The following is an 18604-nucleotide window of genomic DNA, read 5'->3' as shown; positions in this document are numbered from 1 at the left end:
TGGTTCGGAGCTTCCGAGCCTCGGGTTCGTAAATATGACGATTCTCGAAGCTATCACTTGGTCCTCCTTTGTTTTCAGTTTGACCCACAGCGCGGCAAATCCAAATTTTCGACACCGCCAATGGGGTCTTGACACGTTGGCCCTATTTGGATCATTTTTGGATCTTCCTGTTTTAAACAATGACGGGCCGGTTCGCTTTTTAAACGGTTCATGCTTTTGGGCTCTATCTACTTGTCTTTGTTTTTATTTTAATTTTTCGGTTGACTAGTAGTTTGAAATATATTTTTCCACACAAATTTAAATGATCAATTTTCTTTTTAAAGATTTAATTAGTACCTCATGCCAAGTTCACTTTATATATATATATATATATATATTTATACAAGTGATATTGGGGTGAGGGAATCAAATCTAGAACTTCGAGTGCATAAATAAATGTTCTTAATTACATGAGCTACAAACTTATTACAGTTCATTTTATATATCAGCCTATAAAAATAATATTAAACTCTCCATAAAGGATTTCATCCGAAATTAAAAAGCTCAAATTTATGAACTTAAATAAAGACCATAACAAATATAACAAATTATAATATTTTTTTCCTAAACATTAGTTAAAACAAAATGTCAAAGATTAAGAGGCCAGTCAAACACTAATTTGAGAAGTACTAAAAATTACAAGAAAACAATTTTAATTGGAAACATATTATATGATAAAGAAGACAAAAAAAAAAACTTTGAATAACAAAAGTAGACCAAGTAGCTCTGCCTTAGACGAGCTCCCAAGGCCCAAAAGACCCAAGTCAATTATCAGACCGAAGGCCCAAGAGGCCCAAGTCACTTCTCAGAGAAACAAAACTCTCCGCACTTCTTCACGGCAGAACCAAGAAGTTCACAGAGTTGACACAACCTGGTTTCTTCGCTCTCTCTGCCTAAAATCCTAAGATGTCACTTTTTCATGTCATTCTCTGCCTTCAGTTTTGTGCTTCATTTCTCAGGTCAGTGATCAATCTTTCGTTAATTCTCTTTTACATATAAACTTCTTGTTTTACCGGAGGAAATAGCACAAACTGTTCATGAACTCTTGCAATGCTGGTAAAGCTCCAGCCTTTGACATTTTCCAAGAGAATCCCTTTCTGGGTCTGCTCAGGTGCATGCATTTCTTCAGCTTCATGTGCTAAAACCGTTGAATGTTTCCCGGGAAAGAATCAAGACCCACCAAATTCATCCGACTTTGAACAAAATATCCAGTCTTTGAGGAATAAGCTTGTTCCTGATAACTTAATCCGGGTTTTAGATAACACTGATGATTTGAGCTCAGCAGTGAAGGTATTCAAATGGGCTTCCCTCCAAAGACGGTTTAACCACACCGCAGATACGTATTATCGGATCATTTTGAAACTGGGTTTAGCTGGAAAGGTTGAGGAAATGGAAGGGTTTTGTCAAAATATGGTGAAAGATAAATGCCCAGGTGTTGAAGAGGCTCTTTTGGCATTGGTTGATATGTTTGTTAAACATTGTAGGCAAAGTGAGGCAATAAGGGTACTTGTGAATATGAAGGCAGGTGGCTATAGGCCCTCAATTGAGACATTTAATGCTGTATTGGGCGCTCTTGTGGAGGATAAGAGAGATTTTCAAGATGTCTTGTTTGTCTATAAGGAGATGGTGACGGCAGGGATCTTACCAACTATTGAAACTTTGAATTATTTGTTAGAGGCATTGTTGGAGACCGACCACATTGAGTCTGCTTTGGGTCAGTATAGGAGAATGAAGAAGAAAGGGTGTAGCCCTAATTGTAGGACCTTTGAGATACTCATAAAGGCTCATATTGCAAAAGGTAGAGTGGATGAAGCTGTTATTGTTTTAAGTGAAATGCTTGAACTTGGTTGTCAGCCTGATTTGAGTTTTTATTCCACCCTAATACCTTTGTTTTGTCAGAATAATAGACCCGAGGAGGGAATCAGATTGTTCGAAATGATGAGAGCTTCCAATTTTATGCCGGATTCATTGATTTGTGGGGTTCTGTTACAGTGTTTATGCAAGAACCTTTGTTTAAATGATGCGATAAAGGTTCTAGAAGATATGATGGAAACTGGATTGACACCAGCTAATGATGTGTTTGCGGACGTAGTAAATGTGTTCTGTAAATTAGGGAAGATAGATGATGCTATGAAGTTCTTGGAAGATAAGCATATCCTAGAAACTTCTGTCTGCAATGTATTGCTTGAAGGTTGCTGCAGTGCTGGTAAATTTCTTATGGCAAAAGACCTACTTGTGAAAATGTCTGAAAGTGATGTAGCTGATTGTAATTCGTGGAATATCCTTATCAGATGGCTTTGCGAGAATTCCAGGATTAGGGTAGCGTCTGAAATTCTAGGTAGAATGGTGGTGTCTTCTTCTCTTCCTGACTGTGCCACATACTCAGCACTAGTTATTGGAAACTGCAAAATGAGCAACTACAGAAATGCTCTGGATTTATTTCATCACATCCGTGCCAAAAGCTGGGTTTTGGATCCTACATCTTACTCTGAGCTTGTCAAAGGCCTTTGCCTAGTGGAAATGACTCATGAGGCCACTGAAGTGTTCTGTTACATGTCTAGTAATAGGTGCTCTATCCAGTCTTCCTCGTTCAATATGTTGATCAAGGGTGTATGTGAGACAGGAAAGGTTGATGAAGCAATAAGGCTACAAAAATTGGCCTATTATTCTGGTACTTCTTCTACCAGTTCAACTTACTCAGCTATTATGTTTGGCTTGTCAAAAGTAGACAACGCAAAAGATCTGCTAGTAGTTCTCTCAAAAATGTTGGTGGAGGGTTGCAATCTTGATCTGGATGCATATTGCATACTCATACAAAGCATGAGTCTGCAGAATCGAGTGAAAGAATGCATATTGCTTTTCCGTATGATGGTCAACAAGGGTCTTATACCTGATTCAGAGAGACTATTTAATCTACTGTCTTGTATAGCCAACCTTTCTCAGCTGCACGTGATTTCAGATTCAATTGATAAGCTTGCTTCTAGTAGCGAAGCTCTGAATTCAGCAATTTATAATGTACTGATTAACGGCCTCTGGAAAGAGGGTTATAAACATGAGGCCTGTCGATTGTTGGATATAATGTTGGAAAAGGGTTGGGTCCCAGATGCTAAGACTCATGGATTGCTTATTGGTTCTGCTGTTAGCGAAGAAGTAGATTGGAACGTGTTGGACTATGATAATTGTACTGTCCAAGATACTGTTAGCAACATCCTTGTAGAGGGATTAGATGTGACATGAATCATGATACTTCCATCCCAATAATCAATTCATGACCTGTTCGTCGCTCAACTACCTTGGTGAAGTGTGCTTTTGTTACATGTTCACTATTGAAGATTTTGTCCCCAAAATCAGTCACAGCTGAGCTAGTTTGTAGCTGTGGTGCCTAGTGCAATGGATCGGGGGTATGATTGTTGCCTACCCTGTTCAATAGTTTTCTTCACCTTCACGTACCATGTGCATTGATCTCTTGTACAGATTCTAACCCTCAACCAAGACCAAGAAAGGTTCGTTGTTATACCAATATGTTCCTACAGCTTCAAATGTAATTCTTTGTCTATGAAATCTCTGTGGAAGTTTTATTGTAAACTGTTTGTATGTCTCCGAATTAACTTTATACATGTTTCAGCAAAAAATCCTTCAAAAAGTAATGGATGCGGAAGTCAGAATGCAGAACAGTGATGTCCTATTTGAGCTAGCTGCCTGGGGAAGCTTTATGTAATCAAAAGAAATTGAAGCCACTTCAAATGTAGAACCAAGCATCCCTAATGAGACTTGTTCGGACCTCACTTGTTGCGCGGTACTTTACTCCTAGGCAAGAAGGGTCAAGAATGAAATGATAGGCAAACTGGTGAAGGTTGGGATCGAAGATTCAAGCAGGGTAGTGCAAGTGGTTCATGAACCCTCCTTGTTTTGCTTTTAGTACTATAAGTTTGAAAAAAGACATAAAAAAGAAGTGTAAGGAGGAAATTGATAAGTGTCATTCTTCAGATAGACTTTTCAGAAATTTCCTCCTTTTTTAAAAATAAAAATATTCTTGTTGGCTCAAAATTAGCTTAATTTTCTTTTTGTTATTTATTGGTTGGTTGGTTGGATGGATATCTCTTTTAGTTGTTTTATTCTATTTCATTGTGTAATTTTTTCTTAAGATTAATTTTAATGTTGGTTGATTGATTGTATTTTTTTCCCAAATTAGTTGCCTTCAAAAGACTCGGTCAATGTCAATTAATACCAGTCTTACCAGAGTTTGCTTAAAAATAGCAGTCATAGGAAAAAGGCTTTGAACTTCTAGTATTGTGTTACCAAAAACAAACTACTAAACTAAATGCAGTTAAGATCAGTTCTATTTCTTGTTGCAGGCGCTGTTGAGCCTCAAATACACGCCCGCATATTAAAGGAGAGAGAACTAAAGAAGAACAAGCAATTTGTGCCATCATCTCTTCTTATGTCATTAATTCCTAATGGATGAAGATCAGGAAGAGAGGAATCAAATTCTTAGCAACATGATAGTGATCAGGGTCTCCTTTGTGGTTATTGCCGCAGTTGTGGTGCTTGTCGTGGTGGATGTAGATAGCCCCAAGAAGACTATAGAACACCCGATGAACAACACAGGCATCCACATGAGCCTTGACAACATTTGTGGCAGAACTGTTACAGGGGACTTTGCCAAGACACTCTTAGTCCGGTTGGCAACAAAGCTGATGTGGTAAAATATTTTACAGCGGCTATCAAATCAACCCTTGCGGCAATGAAAAATGTGGAACACAATAAGCCAAAAGGTGGTGATAACCAAAAGGGAAAACTTGGTTGCTTTGGACTGATAGACTTGGGGATTGGCCAGCTTGAATCTGTGTTAGCCGTTCGATCAGAGGACTTGTTCGGGAGGAAGTCAGCTGATGTTAAGAGCAGCCTGAATGCTGTAATCTCGTACCAACAGAAATGCCTTCAACAATTGCCTCCTGCAAAAGCCAAACCAGTTCTTCTTGATCAAGCGTTGAAGAAGCCCATTGAGCTTGCAAGAAATGCATTATGCATGGTACATAGCCGATGAGTACTTTGCAAGAGACGTCAAGAGGGCTAACAGCTTACACAAGCATCAAACGATTCTTTTTTATATAATTGAGGGAGGGAGGCAATGACATGAGCTTGAACGTTCACCCAATATGCGTTCTAGCTAGGCTGCACGCAGATTCTTTCATGTACCTTAATCCCAAGAAATCCAAAACAAAACTGATTCTTTTTTTAAATTCCTATTGGCCTATTTTCTTTTTTCATATTATATAAACATTAATCAGTCACTTGGTATGACTGGTCAGACCCATCAAGTTGCCATTTTTTTATAAGAGTGGTGGCCATTGCTTTCTGGTGTGGTTACCGGAGAGTTGCCTTGGGGTCGATTTAAATGTTCGTGTTTACACATAATCATCATATAAATAGAGTCCACAGATCGCATGTTGGCCTACAATTTGGTGCCACTCTCCAGCTTTCTCATTCAACCCACATAATCTAACATTTGCAACTTTACAAAGGGAACCAGTGCACCGTGGTTTTGTGATCGATTTCCCCTTTTCAGTATCACTTGTATATCGGAATTTTTTAAAAAAACAAAAAAGGGGAAGCAGAATGTTACACATGGAGAACTTGTATTCAATAAATACAAGCTCAAGTCAGCTGCTTTTATCATTCAACTGACCAAAAGGATAATTTACAAGAGAAAGGACCAAAACTACTTAGATTTTGGCATCTATTCATGCCATTCCAACTTCCATGGACCTTCAAGTAACTCTAAGAACATGCTCCTCCTACTACCAATGTTATAGTCATCACACGTTACACTAAGTCAAACTAGCAAATAACCAAGTTAGCAATACAACTACCAAAGGGGAATGATAATTACAACTACATACGTCAGGTTCCATGGCTTGGTTATTTTAAACTAAGAAACAGGTCCCATTCTGTCTCTGAGGTTCCACTAGTCTAGTACAGATTGTGATGCCCTTGCCTTTGTCCTCTGATGCAATCCTATTAGGGAAAAAAAAGAAAAGCAAATTCAGTTATTAAGGTATATTTATGCTAAAATACATGTCAGCCAAAACTACATTGAACCAAAAAAAGAAATGTAATCCTTAAAGCCTCATTAGCAGCCAGGGAACTCTATTTGAGACATCAAAACAAAAGCTGGTGCTGGCGCAAATTCAAACAAATGCAAGACTATACAAAGAAGCCATACCTACAATGCACTTGAATACTAATGCGCAGCCACCACGTACACTCATCAATAAACCAGTAAAAACATGGACGCATCGGAACAACATGTTTCTTTTGACAACTATCAAAATTGAGACGTAAACTGGGCAAAGCATTGAACATTATTCACCAAAAAGGTTGATACTTACAACGTCTAATACTCTACAATAACTCTTTGCAAGTGGACTTGTTGTGCCCAAGACCCTTGCATCTGCTGCACTGGAGTTGACGCTTAGACATCTCTTGTGGTCCATATTTCTTTGTAGTAGGCCGGCCGGGTGGACGGCGGGTGGGAGGAGGGGTTACGGTCACTGCTAGCTGAGAAGAAGCCTTCACCACAGGCATGTCTACATTCGGAACAGGATGTATTGACTCTGAGTATGTCAGTCTGTAGCTCTCGGTGGTAAAGTATCTTGAACAATAATCATACGGGCTCCGGCCCAGACAACCAATGACAGCAATTGCATGGCAGCATGGTAAACCAGTTATCTGCCACCCTCTACAACTACAGTCCCAGCGATCAACATCAACAACTTCAGTGGAGTCACCACGAACCTCAAAAGTGTTACCAACCAAAAGTAGCACTTGGAGGTTTCGGACTTTCTGGGTTTCCTTATCTAGCTTTTCCTCCATGGATGGAGTCAGCCTTGTCAACCATTGAATAGATTCTGCCCTTCTTGTGTAGATCAACTCCATAATCTTACCCCTGATCACATCAACCATCTGTGTTATTGGTAACTCATGTGCATCTGATGCCCAACTATAGAACAGCTCTCCAAAGTTGGATGTCATATGGTTATATCTAGCACCTTGAAAGAATGAATTTGCCCAGTTCTGGGGCTCACTTTGTACGATCCAATTGTAAGCCTCCAGTGAGATACTTTTAATGCTTTCAAGACAACTTTGGAAGTTTTCAGGCCTAGATGCATAAGCAGCAGCATAAAGATCCTCAACCATGAGTCGCTTCACCTCATGAGAAAACTGCCCTTTCAAGTCTCTGATAAGTTGCTCGGTTAAGTATTGCAGGCAATAGCCATGGTATGAGTCTTTGAATATATCAGCAATTGATTCTTTTAATCCCTTCTGCCTGTCTGCCACAAATGTTATAGGGCAAGTTATTGAGAATGCAGATTTTAGTTGTAGTAAAAACCAATGCCAGTTATCATCAGTTTCTGCATCAACCACAGTGAAAGCAACAGGGAAAACCCCATCATTCCCATCTGCAGCTGTTGCCGCCAACAATGTGCCTTGATATTTTGATTTCAGGGGTATGCTATCAAGGAAAAGGAGAGGCCTGCAACCTTGCTGGAAACCGTACAATGAGGCATGGAATGAGACAAATAGGCGATGGAAACTGGAGTCTTCCTTAGTCGTAAAAGTAGCAAGACTACCCGGGTTTGTCTCCATTATCTTGTCACAGAAGAACGGTAACTGGTTATATGCCTCTTTGTATGAACCTTGAAGCTGCTCCTTTGCTATTTCTTTCCCACGCCATGCCTGAAAGTAGTTTAGCTGTATTCCATATTCCTGCTTGATGTCGTTCACAATATCCTTGGGCTTATAATTGGGTAAGAATTTTAACTTCTCCTTAATTATACTAGCCACCCAACTCCTTGTTGCCTGATGCCCCGTAGTTGCAACAGCCCCTTCGCATGTATGTGTTGGATTCATCTTCTTGATACATATTAACTGAGTGGTTGATAACCTTGATGCATGAATTCTCCAAGGGCAGCCTTCAGCCTTGCACTTGACAGTCACGCGATGACTATCATTCTTCTTATACCTAAAGGCAAACTGATGTGCAATGGCATATTTACGCAACGATTCACGAAATTCATGAACACTGCTGAATCTTTGGCCCACACCCGTAATAGCATTCTGCCATTGCTGTGCACCTTTAGCATGCTTCTCATCGTTGTGGCCAAGAAGAGGGAAAATGGGTGATATTTCATTGGGTACATCAATATGTGCATCAATAGGGCTGGCATCATCTACAATATCAAGAGAGGCATCGAGTGGGATATCGGGCTGGGTGGTATCGCCCACAAAGTCCACAACGTCGAGAGATGCATCAACTGGAACCACAGTTTCTGATAGAGTTGTTCTGCTCGACCTAAAAAAATCCATGAAATTCTGAAATTTCACCAAAAAGAAAATTTCCAAAACAGTAGTTAAAATACTAGCATGCATGTCAAGAGAACTACCTACTGGCAGGCATGTTGGAGACATCAGGAGCAACTATTTCTTCTATGACATAAATATCAACGGTTGCAAAATCACTGTGGAATTTGATCATGCGCTTGAGATCCTTGTCATTGGAAACAGTAATCAGGGTCTTCTTGTTGCCAGGGAGGAAGTATTTGATGGACATATTGTCGTTGCTGCAACTAAACATTTCAGTCACCTCTGTTTTAAACTCGTTAAACGTCATCTGGTCATCAATGTCAATTGCATGAGCGTCACCGCCCCTATATGACAATGTACCATCTTTCTCAGTCAAGAATTCCCCCCCTGACTGACAAATTGCTATGATTTTCTTCCCCTCCATGATCTGTCTCAGTCAAACACAACAAGCAAATTCGTATCAAATCATCATAACAGAATCAGTAAGCAATAGATATTATCTACAGTACATTTTGTCTGTTAACTGTGCACAATTTCATAAACAGGAGTGCCTCTCTCACCAGACATCATGTCACTTCATATTACAGCAATAGGGGGAAAAGTACTAGTTTAACTTCAGATTTCATTGCTAAGAAATTTAATTGAGCCTAAACTCAATACATCAATACATACTAAACTTAAGCGATCAGACTTTAACTTCTAATTAAGGTAGGGCTGTTTCTGGTTACTGACAAATGCACAAAATGTAAACACAGTCTTTAAAACTCATTATTTCATATTTATTTCTCAAGAAAACCAAAATGTAAAAGTCATACAAAATTGCTCCAAATCCAAGTCTTTGGCAGCTAGGAAGGACCTAACCAGACGAAGGATTAAACTTTGTTGCAGATGCAAACTGAGAAAGGCAGCAACTTTCAAAGGCCCTAAAAGGGGTTTAACAATAAACGAAAGCATGAGCAAATGGGTAATAAATTTCGATCGAAACAAATTGGAATATCAAGTTATACCCTAAAAGAAAGAGCCGATACTCTATGAATACCAAAAATTTAGACTTTTTAAGTGAAAAATTTAATCCTGCAGAAGGTATTCTGAAAACCCTAAATTCTGTAATAACGATAGATCAATATGTGAAAGAAAAAAAAGATCGGAAATTGAGATGATCACCTTTTAGAATTGAGACTGAGGTCTCAAACCCCAATGCCCAATTCGATTTTGAAATTGCTATTTTGGAATTGGGCTCGCAGCAACGAATTTTGGGAACGCTTAAGCATGCGTGTGAACCCACAAAATCATACCCAAAGAGAGAGAGAGAGAGAGAGAGAGAGAGAGAATGGTGGTTAATATGGTTTGTTTGGTTCACTGTTTCTACGTATTTTGGATATATGAATACGTTACAGGTGCATTGTCAATGGCACTGGGCAGGGGATATGTGTGTGTATATATGTATATGTATGTGGCTATTTGGTTTCCCACCAGTTCATACTTCTTACTTCACAACCCAGTTTTTTCTTCCTCTTTTTATTTTCAAAAAAATAAAAAATAAATAAAAATGTAAGATTTTTCTTATTCTTATTGAAATAAAATAAAACCCTACATTTCATACTAAATTTATTATGAAGACCATGTCATCTTTGTTTGCGTACAAGACCTACCTAGTGAAGTAAGTGTCCATTTGTAACATAAAAGCAGAGGATGGAACTTTTTTTTCTCTTTGTTCATAGAAGGATGAAACTTTTTTTTGGGGAGGTTTAGTTTGTATGATTAGCTTTGTGAAGCTATATCATAAATAGAAACCAAGAAAAATAAGTGAGATGTTAATTTCATAGGTAACACATAATGCACATAAAAAGTTATAATCTTCAAACCCTTGGAAGAAAGAAAAGGGTACTTTGGGAGTTGACATTTTATGTTCAAACCCATTTTCGGTTCATAAACCACAAATGGCTAATAGACATTGAAGTTGAACCCCAATCGAAGCTATTGGATCAAAGTTGACACATTCAAGTTTTTAAAGGACACATTTATGTCACATGCTGCCTGAGAATTTGAAGATATTATGGCCGCACTACTATAATATTCTTAGGTCAATATTGTGTTCAAATAGAGTCCATTGGTGGAGTGGTTGTCTAAAACATCTCTGGAAATTACATTCCTTGAAGCTGACTGACAATTGCTTATGTATTCATACAAGAACATTTTCTGCATATCAAACCCAAAAAAACAAAAACAAAAACAAGTTCATAAACTTTTCTGTATAGATTGTTTGCATTCCAACTAGCAAGCATGCAGGAGACAGAGAACTATATATAGCTCCTTTTTATTTATCAAACGGATTTCTTCAGGCCTCATTGAACTGCAGATTAACATAAAACCCCAGGTCAATAAAAAGTGAACAAACCAAATTCAGGAAATTGCAGTGTGTAGTATGTCTAGGCTCAAGCTTACAAACCAATAAAGTGGATGAAGGCAATATGCATACCTCAAGAGCGCAAGTGAACCCGTCATGAACGAGTTGATTAATTGTATCTCTGAGCTTGTAATAGTCATCAACTTTGTTGTAAATCTGATGACAAATTCGAACGTACCCCGTTGTCAACACAACCTCTCCATCTTTGGGAGCTTGATAATGTATCCTGACTTCAACACCAAATTTCTCGCGTAAATGTGCCCATAACTGCATAGTATCATCATCACTTGAAATCCCCAAACAAGATGGTAAACCAATCATGATCATGCTAGCACACATATCAGGAGGGCAGCCTAGATTGGTTCCCCAAGCTTCTGCCAACATCTTCCCCATCTCAACAACAGCATCATGATTCATTTTTATGATTCCCTCAACACCGCCTTTGAACCTCTTAACGAACTCCATAGCTGAAGGAAGCACCAGATATGGACTATAATCCCTTGTCCCAACCCAAAAACTTTCTTCAGCCAACCCCATACCATACCTATGAGATACAACAGGGTGATGCAATTGCAAATCTGAATATGTAGCTGACTTCCTACAATACAGAAATGCAGCTGCAGGTGGGCAGAAGAACCACTTATACAAAGTACTAGCATAAAAATCTGCCCCAATTTCTTGCATATCAACATCTACGCACCCAACACCATGAGCTGCATCTATGAAAACTTGTTCAACACCTTCTTCCCTACAGATTTTAACCAATTGCTTAACTGGCATTATAACACTTGGCATGCATGTGACATGATCAATCACAGCCAATCTCACTCTCCTACCATTACCCTTTTCTCTCTCCAATGCCTTGCTAAATTCACTTATAATTTCTTCATTGGAATTCAATGGAAAATTAAATTGAACTTCAATAACATATCCACCAGCACGCGAAAAGTAGGCCTTGATTGAGTTCTTCACCGCGCCATAAGCGCAGTGAAACATAATGACAGCATCCCCTTTGTTAAATTTCCCTTCAGCAAAGGCCCATGCTGCTTGCTGCAGGACTATGGCGACAGCAGTGGAGATGTTGTCTACAATGGAGACTTCATCCACATCTTCTGCGTTGATAAGGTCTTTGATTTTGTATCTTGATTCAAGTATCCTGTCCTCAAGCTCATTAAAGTAGAAATGGTCCGGTTGGCAGAGCAATTTGAGCTGCCATTGTTGCAAGGCAGAGATGACAGAGGCAGGGCAGCAACCGAAGCTGCCATTGTTCATCCTGGCAACACCAGGAGCATGGTGAGCAAATTCAGATTGGATTTCGGAGTCTGTGATGAAGGAAGAAGAGATCTTTGGCTCAATGGGAACATGGTTTTCGATGCCCTCAGCAGCATCTAGGTTAGAGGCCCTTGAGACTTGAAATGAAAGCTTGTGGTAGAAGAATTGGAGGGTTCGATAAGGAAGAAGAACAATAAGTAGAACATAGTAACGACAAAACATAATAATCTTCTCGGCCATGACCTGCGTTACTAAAAAACACAACAATGCATGCACAACAAAAAACATTAACAAATGAGGATCAGAGCCAAATGTATGACATTAACAAATGAGGATCAGAGCCAACTGTATGGTTGAGGCAAGAATTATTTAAACATGATTTTTAATAATAATAAGTACCCTAAGCCGTTGTCGTAAGTAGTTTTCTTTCCTGGATGATGTTGGAATTTGATGATAATACTAGCTGCAAATTACTCCAAGAGATGCAAAGATAAGAGAAAGAGAATGATAAATAGGGAATAAGAGCACAGAGGTCTGCTCCAGATTTTGAAGCTCAGACTTTTTTTTTTTTGGGGGTCAACTCAGACTTGTTTCTCTAAAAGTTCAATTATTAACTTGGAGAGAGCAGCCTTTCTTGAAATTATTACAAGGCATAATTGTCGACATTTTGGTCTACTCACCAACTAAAGTCTAAAGGGAAGGCTGAACACAGCCAATATCAATAATGACCCACGCGGCTTGCTAGAGGCCTTGAACTGATAGCAGTTGTAGCAACTAAAAAAGTTAAGGGATTAACTCTCACATTAATAAAAAAGAGATGAAGAGTAATTTTCCGAAAGCCTTTTAAGGGGTGTATTGATTTGCCCCATGAGGCCCAAAAAATTCAAGGCTAGGCCTAAATATATTCTCGGCTCAGTGCGATACCTTACTGAAAAGAAACCCGATTTGGGCACGCGAAAGTTCGTCATCCATGCTCGCACGAGTCGTGATCCACGTGCCATGCCAAACAAATATGTAATATGTCACGCTAAGAGTTGTAACGAGCCTATAAAATGCACCGGCTCTATGAACCCATGCTAATTATCCCGTTAAGTGTCGTTTTGACTCGGCCATGGCCCTTTGCAAAACGATAAAATTTGAGCACGAGCACGCCAATCGACATGCAATGCTAAGAGGAAAACCCCTATTTTGCACCTAGTCACGCTACAAGCTTAAGTGGGTCCAAGCCACGCAAATGTCTGGGGCTTGCTGAGTGGGTTGTGGTATGAATGGTTACGAGCATTCACGAGACCCACTGATGAGCCAAGAAGTGGAAGTTTTGAGCTGCTTGGGAACCCCAAAACTCGAGCCCATTTGTTGAGCCCAAATATGTGGATAAGCATGAAAGAGAGAAAAGATAGCTCATCACCTTAGAAAATTAGCCCATCATCTTAGGAAGTGGCCCAAACAACTTAGAAAATATCTTAGGAAAGTCTCTAGCATATGGCCAAAGACAAACCCAAGACAGACCATCTAAAAAACCAAAGGATACTTGCATGTACAGGCTGATAGGAGCAAAACACCCTTCAGACCAACACAATTACTCACTTCTTTCTCCTACCAACTCTTACCATAAAATAAGGGAGGAAAGAAGGAGAGAGTGTAGCCAAAGATAGGAGATTGCCATAAGGACAGTTGCAGGAAGGCTCTAGAGCTTTCAAAAATCTTGTCTCTATATATTTGGATTGGGGAGGATTTCACAAAATAGGGATGAATCAAAGTAAGAGAAGGGGAATGGAGGGGGAGACTTGGCAGATTTGGGAAGAACCAGCTAGGGTTTCTTGGGAAGAAGGAGCTTCCAGCGCTTATAAAATGAGACATCTCCTACCCATTATCTGACCACATCCAGAAAAAGCAAGCATCCCCTATCACTAATGGAACCCTTCAATTTTGAGGTCTGTTTTCCCATTTCTTCCCCTTTTCTCTTCTAGCAAACCGCTCAAGAGCCTGACGAAGCTTTTGTCAAGTTGCCGGAAATTTGCTCAAACCACCCATACTTCCACCCTTATCTTTTCCTCTCTTCCCTCAACAAATCCTCTCAAAATTCCTTCTCCCCTTACTTTGAACCACTATTTCTCATAGGAAATCCAAGCCCTCTCTCTCTCTCTCTCTAATGCTAAACTCATGACTCATGAATGCTCATCTTCCATGCTACAAGTTTTTCAAGCCAAGCCAAAATATTTATCTGTAAGCAACTGTTGGTTTTGTTGATGAAGGAAACCAAGGTATTTCTTAAGGCTCCACAAACCTTTCGAAGCACCCTTGAAGCATGATTCTTGAATTCAGACACAAAGGCAACTCCACCCATTTACTCTTTACAGTAGCCCAGGCTCATCTGTAGCTGCTAGAACAAAAAAGCCCTTACATAAATTGGAGACTTTGCTGGGGATCAGGCCGCTATCTTCACCAATGCCACCAAAGAAAAAGACCAGAAGCAATAAATAAGAGAAATAAAAAAATAAAAACATTTCCTCTTTCTTTTTTTTCTTTTGTTGGCTATCTACTTTGCAGAACAAACATAATATAGATTATTGACATGCACCCTTTGCTTGTGTCTTAGATCTCCATTCTCAAGCAAGCAAAGATCTTGTAAGAGGACTGGGGGCTTCAGCCAATATGCAAGCCGCTGACCACCGTCGTTAATTGTTGAGGCTAGCTCTGCTGTTCACCTCTCCACCATCAACAAGTCTGGCCATCGCCATAAATCACCTTCGTAGCAGCCCTCACCTTTTTAGAGTTGTGCAAACTCGGTGAGAGAGGTAGAAGGAACACTTGCTCAATGCTCTCAGCCTCATCTCTAGGAATGGCTTCACCAAGATAAGATTTTTATTATCATGCCTCCTTGATCTCAATATAGCATATATATTGGTTTACTGTTTTAATATATTCATAAAATTTATGTTTCATTGAATAGTCTTAAGCATAGACAAAAGCACGTGCATTCGGTCTGCCCAAGTAAAAAAATATTGATTGATTAGTTGTTATTGTTATACTTTGATGCATTATATGGTGCACCAGCTTGCATCATTTTCTTATTATTTATTGATCCACTACCATTATTTTACTTACCACTTGCATTATTATATTGTATCATTATTTTGTTTAGTGTGTGAGTCAAATAGTCACACCATCTTTTTGACTAACACATGCTATTCTATCAACCTACTTATGGCTATGCATTATATTATTTATGTCCACATGTAATTATCTGCTCCATAAAGTTACGTTTGTGGATCATGTTGTGTAGAAGTTACACACTACCAAAAACACATTATCATAAGTTTTGGTTATTACTTTAACCAAGTCTTAATCATATGTATCTTTTTTTTCTTTTTCTTTTTTTAAAAAGTCGTCTTTGCAATCCAAGCTTAATTCATTTGCACCGTTAACCTGGATTAATATATCATTTAAACGGATTAATACATTATTCAAACGGATTGATCCATCCTTCAGGTGGAGTAATCCATATTTAATATGTATTAATCTACCTTTCAATTTTGCATCTCCAGCAAAATTTCTCAGGGCCTTCCTTATTCCACGCACTACTCACTTATCTTATACTTCTTGTCATTTTGTATTGATCCACCTTTGTGTTGATCAATCCATGTTACACACTGCAATGTAGATGCCAACTATGCATGCTCAGTGCTAAAACAATACCTGCTCGACATGCTTATGTCAATTATGTTAGTCATTTGCAAGCTACAATGCTTATATTATTTTTGTAATCATCGTATGCTTTGGTCATGCAGCATTATATCAGTCAAGTGCAAAGGATCCAAGCCTCTAAACAGCAAACAACTCGTGCTCTTTACAAGGCTGGGCCTCACATCCACATGAAACAAGACTCATGCCTCAGTCCAATGTCTACACAAGCAAGTTGCAACCAACAGAAAGAAAAAAAATTAAATAAATTCTCCAAGGAGGACGCACACAGCTCCTAATATCTCCGAGAGCAACTTTTCCATGCTCCCTCAAGCTCCTTCAGTACACTATATATCAATACAACTGTCTGTGGATTAACCCACATATGCATGCAAAACATATTAGGCAAGCAAAACCACACCAAGTACTTTATTTACATGCCTAGCATTTTAATCAAGCAAAATATCAAATAGACAACATGCCACAACATACCAAGCAAAATTGTCAAAGCAACAGGCCATCACAATAGCAAGGGGCCTCCTGTTTCAGTTGTCTCATACTTGGATAATGAATCTAAGCTATTGGACAAGATATTCATATCCACTAGCATGTGTGAAGACATAGAGGCTATTTCTTTTATGCTCTCATGTATTGGATGTAGAGGAGGTGGTCTCAAAAGAAATCATGCCAAGAAGAAATAATCCATCTCTAAAACCATGCAACTCAAGCATTTCACTAGATACAATCATTTCAAGCAAACCAAACCAGATATCACAATATCAAGCTTTTCAAGCAATACAGTCATCATAAAAATGACAATGTCAAAACTTAGCAGTTCTAGCTGCCGGAAGCACAAAGAAGAAGCCATGCTATCACTGTATCATGCAAATTGTCACCATTTAAACAAAAGGATATCTTAAGTTCATCAAACCATGCAATGACCCAAACAAATACTAATGAGGCCACGCTGCAAGAGTTTTTGCAGCTCATGCCAATCAAATCTTTTTCTGATGATTATGATGACTTAGGGACTGAGAAGGGAATTCATTGCAATCACCATCACCAGCAATTCCAAAACACCAAACGCGCTTAAAAATCCATTATTACTAAAACCACTATTCCAAGACCAAAAATCTCCTTGAAATTCCAATTATGTCACTATGACCTCCAAGTTTGCCATCACTTACAAGAACTCGAGCTGTTATAACCCAACACATTTGCTGCAATGACCACTTGCAAAACTCAAGCTTCAATAGCTAAGCCCGAGCTTTTGGTTCCTAAAACATGCTCACAACAACTGCAACAAACAATACATAAGTTGCCATAACTTATATGCTCCAGTGCCTTAAGCACTTTCTAAGCCCTGACCATTCCAATGACCAAGTTTAAGAGTCAAAACCACAAGGCCGTTGGGATGTCTCACAATTCCATAATCAAGCATCATCAAGCCTCAAGCCTTATTCAAGAAATCCAAGCACTATGCTTTACTCAAGAAGGAAAACACTACGAAGGTAGTGCTGTGTTACTACCGGAAGAACCTAAACGTTGTCAAGATGAATGGTTCGTTTGTGACTGCTTTTCTAGAAAATACTTCTACTTATAAGCGCTTCTACCAAAAGCGCTTTTATTATAAATATGTTAAAATTTTCATAAGAAATCGAAGTGCTTCTTAGAAAAGCACTTGGGAGTGCTTTCTGAAGAAGCACATGACAGGTGCTTTTCCAGAAAACGCTTCTAAACTTTTCTGTCAAACGTTGTTAGAAGTGCTTTTAACTGTTCCAGAAACACTCCCAAATGGACCCGAAGTTTCTTTTACCAAACAATCAAGCTTTTGAGAAAAAAAAAAGGAGTAAAGTCACTATGCAACGCAACAACCAAAATATGCTTGCAGTAACCAAGATTCAAGCCAAGCAAAAAACATAGAAGATGATGACATACGTTGTTGGAAGACAACGACGTGCTTTGTTGTACTAGACGCTGAAAGATGACATAACCCCTATAATCATGCCACCGACGAGTGAACCAGCATGTCACCAAATCTGAAAGTGGAACTCCAAATCCCGGTGCTAGAACGCATCATAGCTAGTCCCAAACCAATATCGAGTCCAAGTGACTTAGTGGCTCCATGCTAGCAAATGAAAATAACAACAACGACTGTAAATATACACCCACCCTATAGCTATGATAAAACCATGACTACCTTGTTTATGGCAACCTAAGCGACACATTCCTTGGATAAATCAGCCAAGCAATCCTTGAACGAGCAAATATTTATCTGTAAGCAACTATTGGTTTTGTTGGTGAAGGAAACCAAGGTATTTCCTAAGGCTCCACGAACCTTTCGAAACACCCTTGGGGCATGATTCTTGAACTCAGACATATGGGCAACTCCACCCATTTGCTCTTTACAGTAGCCCAGACCCATCTGTAGCTGCTGAAACTAAAAAGCTACCCCCTAAACTTGTATCTATTTTCTGATTTACCCCATATTCTTTTCTTCTTTTTTAATTTAGAAAATTAAGGATATGAACAACTTTTTTTCACATATTTCCCCCTGCCATCTAAATCAGCAACATTTCATCCAATTTGCCATTAAATATGATGGCAAAATTGTCATTTTATATGTTAAAAATAAATAAAAACCAGAAAATTCAAATAATCCTCTCTCTCTCTCTCTCTCTCTCTCTCTCACTCACTTTTTGCAGGTGCAGGCTGGGTTTTGTGGGTGGGGGGCTGGAGCAGAGATTTGTTGTCGTCGCCAAGGAGGAGGGGAGGGATGGAACTGGGTATGGAGGCAAGGCTGGGGGATGGAATTGGTCTGGGTCTTGGGGCCAA

At 39.1% G+C, this 18604-nt stretch overlaps 3 protein-coding genes across 6 annotated transcripts; 1 reads left to right on the top strand and 2 right to left on the bottom strand.

Moving 5' to 3' along the window:
- On the top strand, positions 552 to 5282 carry LOC18775235 (pentatricopeptide repeat-containing protein At1g63130, mitochondrial). 2 transcript variants are annotated; one of them, XM_020565549.1, is made up of 2 exons: positions 552 to 3542; positions 3665 to 5282. In XM_020565549.1, the coding sequence occupies exon 1, from the start codon at positions 1090 to 1092 to the stop codon at positions 3274 to 3276; it is 2187 nt and encodes a 728-aa protein (XP_020421138.1). In that variant the 5' UTR covers positions 552 to 1089; the 3' UTR covers positions 3277 to 3542; positions 3665 to 5282. The 2 variants fall into 2 exon arrangements, with proteins under 2 accessions (XP_020421138.1, XP_020421139.1); XM_020565550.1 differs by having other exon boundaries at positions 552 to 3580.
- LOC18774597 lies at positions 5662 to 9851 on the bottom strand. 2 transcript variants are annotated; one of them, XM_007208291.2, is made up of 4 exons: positions 9571 to 9851; positions 8487 to 8833; positions 6432 to 8395; positions 5662 to 6057 (listed from the first exon to the last, which is right to left on the bottom strand). In XM_007208291.2, the coding sequence occupies exons 2-3, from the start codon at positions 8828 to 8830 to the stop codon at positions 6445 to 6447; spliced, it is 2295 nt and encodes a 764-aa protein (XP_007208353.1). In that variant the 5' UTR covers positions 8831 to 8833; positions 9571 to 9851; the 3' UTR covers positions 5662 to 6057; positions 6432 to 6444. The 2 variants fall into 2 exon arrangements, with proteins under 2 accessions (XP_007208353.1, XP_020421137.1); XM_020565548.1 differs by lacking the exon at positions 9571 to 9851 and adding an exon at positions 9222 to 9305.
- Positions 10461 to 12756, bottom strand: LOC18774576 (probable L-cysteine desulfhydrase, chloroplastic). Of its 2 annotated transcripts, XM_020565035.1 has the most exons (3): positions 12485 to 12756; positions 10886 to 12336; positions 10461 to 10759 (listed from the first exon to the last, which is right to left on the bottom strand). In XM_020565035.1, exons 2-3 carry the CDS (start codon positions 12323 to 12325, stop codon positions 10745 to 10747), a joined length of 1455 nt encoding a protein of 484 aa, XP_020420624.1. In that variant the 5' UTR covers positions 12326 to 12336; positions 12485 to 12756; the 3' UTR covers positions 10461 to 10744. The 2 variants fall into 2 exon arrangements, with proteins under 2 accessions (XP_020420624.1, XP_020420623.1); XM_020565034.1 differs by having other exon boundaries at positions 10886 to 12756.

Source organism: Prunus persica, chromosome G6, assembly GCF_000346465.2.
Source record: "Prunus persica cultivar Lovell chromosome G6, Prunus_persica_NCBIv2, whole genome shotgun sequence".
Classification (NCBI taxonomy): Eukaryota; Viridiplantae; Streptophyta; class Magnoliopsida; order Rosales; family Rosaceae; genus Prunus; species Prunus persica.
Note: the sequence above shows the minus strand (reverse complement) of the source record. Positions and strands in the feature narration are given on the sequence as shown.

Bases quoted from the DNA above. Each gene is read 5' to 3' on its own strand.
- LOC18775235 (XM_020565549.1), top strand. From the start codon at position 1,090: ATGCTGGTAAAGCTCCAGCCTTTGACATTTTCCAAGAGAATCCCTTTC.
- LOC18774597 (XM_007208291.2), bottom strand. From the start codon at position 8,830: ATGGAGGGGAAGAAAATCATAGCAATTTGTCAGTCAGGGGGGGAATTC. The intron at 8,396-8,486 runs GTAGTTCTCTTG...GGATTTTTTTAG, and splicing joins TCCAACATGCCTGCCAGTAG to GTCGAGCAGAACAACTCTAT.
- LOC18774576 (XM_020565034.1), bottom strand. From the start codon at position 12,373: ATGTTTTTTGTTGTGCATGCATTGTTGTGTTTTTTAGTAACGCAGGTC.